This window comes from Pelodiscus sinensis, chromosome 4 (assembly GCF_049634645.1).
Source record: "Pelodiscus sinensis isolate JC-2024 chromosome 4, ASM4963464v1, whole genome shotgun sequence".
Classification (NCBI taxonomy): Eukaryota; Metazoa; Chordata; order Testudines; family Trionychidae; genus Pelodiscus; species Pelodiscus sinensis.
The window spans coordinates 131556175-131562363 of NC_134714.1; the positions used below are offsets into that span (position 1 = coordinate 131556175).

At 57.6% G+C, this 6189-nt stretch overlaps 1 protein-coding gene across 1 annotated transcript; it reads left to right on the plus strand.

The window, feature by feature from the left end:
- The first annotated feature begins 251 nt into the window (after window positions 1-251).
- Window positions 252-5968, plus strand: LOC102459066 (apoptosis-associated speck-like protein containing a CARD). The gene is made up of 3 exons (XM_006121097.4): window positions 252-598; window positions 2010-2066; window positions 4111-5968. The coding sequence occupies exons 1-3, from the start codon at window positions 322-324 to the stop codon at window positions 4365-4367; spliced, it is 591 nt and encodes a 196-aa protein (XP_006121159.1). The 5' UTR covers window positions 252-321; the 3' UTR covers window positions 4368-5968.
- Window positions 5969-6189: the final 221 nt, after the last annotated feature.

The window sequence follows — 6189 nt, forward strand, 5'->3', positions numbered from 1 at the left end:
TTCCTGATCACCCGGCTGAGGGGAATTGCTAACAGGCTTTACAAATGCACAGCCCGTGCCTCATGCTAACGGGTCTAAGAGTTTAGACTCTGCCTGTCTCTGTTGCAGCCAGGAGCTGAGGTCCGGAACTGCACACAAGTTTTCACAGGAAATGAGGAAGAAGCCCAGAAAGAGCAAGACCGTTTTTGGCAAGCGTCAGCTCTGTCTGCCTAAGCCCCACCCCATTTCTCCTGCACACCAATCGCTTTGCAAGCCAAAGAGCGGTTTCCCCAGCTCTGGGCCAGCCCCTGGCAGTTTTGCTCAGCTCTATGAAGAGGCAGGATGGTGAAAACGGTGCGGGATCACCTGGTGGACACGCTAGACGAGCTGGGGCAGGAGGAGCTGAAGCGCTTCAAGAGCAAGCTGAACGTGTTCCCAGTGAAGGAGGGTTACAACAACATCCCCCGGGGCAAGCTGGAGAAAGCCGACGTCCTGGATCTGTGTGACATGCTGATCAGCTTCTACCGGGAGGACTATGCCCTGCAGGTGACCACGGCGATCATGTCAGACATCAATAAGAAGGACCTGGCGGACAGACTCTGCCAAGCTACAGGGGCTGGTAAGGCGCAGGCGGGGAGAGATCACTGCTCCGGCTAAGGGTCCTGAAGCGCTTTGAGATCAATAGAGGAGCTCTGTACAAAAGCGCAGGGTTCTTCTTCCGGAATCCGTCCCTGAGCTCTCGCTCCTTCCGTGCAGGGTGCTAGCTTGCGACGGGAGCGGTCCCCATCTCCAAGGAAGTGACAGTGACACTAAGCGTGTAGCGTGAGCTCTGCTCTGTCTTCTGCCCCCGCCTGCCTGGCTCTCTCTCTGTCAGCACTGCCTCTCTTCCCTCTGGCTGACACCCTCCGCACAGGCCACACACGGAGTCCCAGAGTGACAAACGTGTCCTCGCAACTTAGACACCAGAGTTCGAGTTTGAAAGGCTGTGGTCCTAGCACCGGCTGTCCGGCACCTCTCTCTGCCACTTGGCACCACACTGAGTTACGGGCCGGGAGGAATCCGACATTTTGGTGGGGGGGTTTGAAAACGAATCTTCCATTTCCTTTCAGTTGTGTTTCTTCTAAGTGCTTGAAATCTGCTTTCACTTTTGAGGCACTTTCCGTCCTCTGCCTGACCTTGCTGGAAGTTTCTGCAGGTTGTTAGTTCTACCTCTGACCCCCCCTCAGTGCTACTGTGGAAACAGGGCAAACTTCACGGAAGCAGCCTCAGTTTGCTCCCAGCTGAGAAATGGCCCCCAGGGCCTTTTGTTTTGAGACCAAGGGCCGGGTTCTCAGCGGGTGTAATTCAGCATCGCTTTGTGCATTTACACCACTTTATAGCAAGTGGGGATCCGGCCCTGACTGGCCTATTGATTGGTCTGTGCACAGCATTGCACGGAGGACTCTGTCCAAATGGCGACAGAAAAAGAGAAAGCACCTTTCGGTTGCTGCTGTTAAAAGCAGAGCAGTGGGGGAAATGGCGGGAAGCTGACGGGCGCTATAGCAAAGCCACAGACAGGGAGTTCAAAGTTGAACTCGGATCCCAGCTGAAGAGCGGACCATGTGAACGTGTCTTACTCTTTTTCCCACTCCGTTCCAACTTTTGCTCCAGCTGTGTGTCCCTCCCTTTCCCCTCTCTCTCGCTGTGTTTCTGTGGATTTAGCTCCGCTGCACGTCCAGCGAGATAGCCGAGGTAGCTGACTCTAGCTAGCTCAAGCACAGCTAGCAGGGAAGCCGCATAGTACAGACCCTAACGCAGCTGTTACACACGTCTCTGTCCAGGACGCTAGCTAGAAAAAGGAACTTCGCCCCTTCGAAGCAGAAATGTCGCCATTTCTCTCTGGATCGCTCTGTGTGTCTGTCACCGTCTCTCGTTGGGTGCGTGTATTCAAGGGGCTGCTCCCCGCAGCTGTCAGTGCTCACCCCAGGGAGATGCTAGCGACCAACGTGGGGGACTCAGACACTCCCTGACTGTCCCTCTCTTTCCTGCAGGATCCGGAGGCGAGGGGCAGGAGCCAGGGCCACCCGGTGGTGCTACAGGAGGACAAGGTGAGTCCCGAAGCACCCAAGGGTGCTTTTTCCTTCCCCAGGCAGGCCGAGGGGTGTTCAGAAGTGTGGGCTCCCTGCAGAGCGACCTGCCCTTCCCGCAGTCTGTCCCCTCCAACCCAGAGCCACCTCCCCTCTCCTGGGACCAACCTTCCATCCTCCCTGCTAACCAGAGTCCAGCTCTGCTGCCCCCAGCTCCTCTAGTGCAACACTAGGGGGCGCTGTGCTGCAGGAGCAGGGCAGAGGGCTCCCAAGGCCTAGGGGGTTCTGGCTCCTCGGTCGGTACTGAGCTGATTCCCCAGGGTGGTGCTAGGGGAGGCCTGCACAACATACGGCCTGGGGGCTGCAGGAGCTCACTGTGCAGCCCGGCCGGGTGGAGGAGCAGAGCGCTGCCGGGAAGGGGGCAGTGCGGCGATGCTCAGCGCCAGGCTGCCTGCGTGGCGCTCTGGCGCGAGGAGGCGGGGCGCGAGCCAGAGGGTGGGACGCCGGCAGACGCCAGGACGCTGGCATGACGTGGTGCCGTGACGTCACCGCCGGCGACTGCCAGATTCCAAAAGGCTCCGGCAGCCCCGCAAAGTGGAAGGCAGAAGCCAGGTGGGGGTGGGGTAGGGGCTTGTGCTGAGGGGGGCAGGTCAGGAGAAAGGGGAAGACACCAAGGGGCAGGGGCGGCCTGTGAGCCTAGGCAAACCCCCTGGCCATTGACGGCCATGCAGGCGGGGCGCCAATCGCGCCTTCCGCCTGGGGCGCCAGCTGCCGCAGCCGGCCACTCCTGGCCAGGGGGCCAAGTGCAGACAATGAGGAAAAGGGCAGGAGGGGCGGTGTCAGTGGGAGGGGGGACAGGGTGATGCTGGGAGAGGAGAGGGGAAGGGCATTGGGAGCCGTATGTTGTGCAGGCCTGATTTAATTGAAACATTCTTAATAAAGTATCACTCCCTCCCCAAAACGTACCCTTGCGGCTAGGGTTGCCAGGGGTCCGGTTCTCTACTGGATAGTCCAATATTTGCACTCTTTGCCCGGCTGGGCACTGGACGGCTCCTTCTATGGCGGTGCGGGGGTTTTTTTTGTATGCCCGACACGCATGGTTTTTTTTTTTTTTTTTTTTGCTTGACAAAAAATTGAGCCCGTCTGTTCGGTATTTTTTGGGAGAGCATCTGGCAACCCTACTTGCGGCCCGCAGCTGTTTTCTTTGGAGTAATATGGCCCTCGCCGCTTTCCGAGCTGTGCAGGCCTGTGCTAGGGGGCTTTGCTGCAGAGGCAATGGAAGGTCCAGTAGGGGGCGCTCTCCCCTCAGAGTTACCGTGGCCTCAGAGCCCCAGCATGGCACTAGGGGGCGCTGTGCTGTGGGGAACACTGGGGGTGATTCATTTAGTACAACTGTCCCCTTTGTGTCAGTGCTGGCCCCACGGCTAAGGGGGCGCCATAGGGGAGGGGAGCTCAGCGGGACGGGACGTCCACTCGGTCATGTTGACGTCAGTGGGGGGGGAGATGCACTGTGGGGAGCAGGGTGCTGTGCCACCTTACGTCCATGCTGACCCCAGTGCCCCCCACACTTGTGACCCTCAGCCCTTCTCCATCTTCCAGGCTCCGCCTGTAATTCGGGGTGTCAATGTCAGAATCCCAACATTGACGTGAGAGCGATTGGAGACCGATGTGTCAGTTCGTAGCAGACATGATCAATCGCTGGCTGGTGGATCGATTGCAGCAGCGTTGATCCCCAGTGCAGTGGAAGCCGAGTGGTGCTCGGTTCTGCTGGTGGCCGGGTGGCAGGTGGAGGTGATGAGCCTGTGATCTGGTGGCTAAGAGAGCTGAGCCTTGACGCACGAGCCTTTGCTTCCTGACGTAAAAAATCAAGAAGGTCCCGATTCACTCCCTCCCACCACCAACCCCCCCGGGCACGGCCTCACTTGTGGTGTCCGCCCATGGCAGCAACAGTGTTGTGTGGTTGTTAACCAGCTGTCACGCCTCACCCCGGTCCGCCGGGTTAGATTACGAAACAGACATGTGCAGCCAGCTGCTCATTGCTCTCTCTGTGCGTTGCCTCCCCCAGAGCAACATTTTGTCGAGCGGCACCGAGAGCAGCTGATTCAACGTACCACCCCTGTGGAGCCCATCCTGGACGTTCTCCACGGGGTCGTTCTGAGCGACGAGCAGTACGACACTGTCCGGTCCGGGACGACCAGCCAGGAGAAGATGCGGAAGCTCTATGAGCTAATGAAGGCCTGGAATAAAGACTGCAAGGACCGCTTGTATAAAGCCCTGAAAGACAAGAATAGGTTCCTCATTGAAGAACTTGAGGGGAATTAGGGCCTCCAAGACGTTACGTTCCCTGTGAACGTGCAGCCGTTCCGGGGGCAAGAGACCCTGCCTCCCGCATTCCAGGTGGCTTTCTGGGCATGGTGCTTTCATCCCTTTGTCTACATTGCTGTGGGGCAGGAGCCCTCGTGCCAGAGCTCTTTGGCGGAGTGGCTGAGCCGGTGATGGGAGGCAGCATTGAGGGGTCTCTACGGTATGTCCACACTGCAGCTAAACACCTGTGGCCGGCCCGTATCACCTGACTCAGGCTCGCAAGGTTCAAACCGAGGGGGTGTTTCACTGCACCATCGACGTGTGGGCTTAGGAGGAGCCCATACCCTCCCCCGCATGGGGTCCCACAGCCCGGGCCCAACCGAACCCAAACTGCTACAACAAGGTTGCACGGCCCCTGAGCCCAAGGCCTGTGAGCCGGCGGTAGCTGACATGGGCCCTCTGTGAGTTTTTCATTGCCGTGTGGACATACCCTAAAGGAAATAAGGGCCGTACCTGATGGACGAGATACCAGAGGAGCCCTCCGCCCCACGGGGAACGGAGCAGAGCTCCAAGGGGCTGAAAGGCCAAACAGCATCCCATCCATCATGTACTTCCCCATGTGCCTCTACAGCCCGTCCCTGCGCCTCCCTGCGACCGAGGCTATGCTACAGAGCTTGCGGCTGCCGGCACTCTGAGCAGACAGAAGAGAGCCCTCCCGTCCGCCTAAGTACTCCAGCCCCGCATGGCGCTGTCCACACCGGCGCTTAGGTCACTGTAACTTATGTCCCTCGGGGGTGGGGTGTTGTTCACACCCCTGCGCGACATAACTTACGCTGACGTGAGCTGAGGTGTGCACGTAGCCTCTCTGTTTCCAGTGAGCTCAGGAAAGCGGCCTTGTCAAGGGTGGCTGGGCTGGACCAAATTCAATCTTACAATTCCCTCCAAGGCTCTGCCTTTGTCCTCCCGCCTTCCCTGCCGGCCGCCAAGAACTCCGGGCCTGTCTCCTGTAGCGGTGGTTTCGGTTTGGTTTTGTTTGGGGATGGAGAAGGGGGGTTAGAATCGTAGGACTGGAAGAGACATCAAGAGGTCATCAAGTCCAGGCCCCTGCCCTCATGGCTGGACCAAGCACCGTCTAGATCATCCCTGACAGGTGTCTGTCTACCCTGCTCTTACATATCTCCAGGGGTAGAGATTCCACAACCTCCCTAGGCAACTTATTGCAGTGCTTAACCACCCAAGTAAGAAGTTTTTCCTCTTGTCCAACCTCAACCTCCCTTGCTGCAGTTTAAGCCCAGTGCTGCTTCTTCTGTCCTTAGGGGTCAGGAGAACCAGTTTTCTCCCTCCTCCTTGTAACATGGACAAAGATGGTTTCCCCCAAAGTATTTTTTTAAAACCATGTCTGTGTATTTCGTATCATGAGCATTCAAGGACCCACGAAATCCCATGATCCCATCGACATGTTTTGTTCGTCTATAAAGTGCTAGCCGGCCATTTGTTGTTTTTAAAATGGATCCCGTACAGACGAACTCGGCTCCCCGCTGAAGCTGCTGAACGTGTATTTTGTTATCAAATGGAAACTTAGGAATGACGGCCACAAATAAAGCTGGAAGGTGACCCGGGCTAAGAGAGATGATGCACTTTCTGCTCTGTGCCCCCTGGCTTTTCAGTCAAAGAGCCCTTAGGTGAGAGGAGAGTGGAGATGGATGGGGGTGCCTGGATGAAATGGATGGCTGAGGAGGACAGATGGCATGGGTGGGGGGTGAATTGGTGGGTGGCATGGACAGACTGGCCAGGTGGCATGGATGGGGGGTGAATTGGTGGGTGGTATGAACAGTCTGGA

Bases quoted from the DNA above. Each gene is read 5' to 3' on its own strand.
- LOC102459066 (XM_006121097.4), top strand. From the start codon at position 322: ATGGTGAAAACGGTGCGGGATCACCTGGTGGACACGCTAGACGAGCTG. The intron at 599-2,009 runs GTAAGGCGCAGG...TCTTTCCTGCAG, and splicing joins CTGCCAAGCTACAGGGGCTG to GATCCGGAGGCGAGGGGCAG. The intron at 2,067-4,110 runs GTGAGTCCCGAA...TGCCTCCCCCAG, and splicing joins TGGTGCTACAGGAGGACAAG to AGCAACATTTTGTCGAGCGG.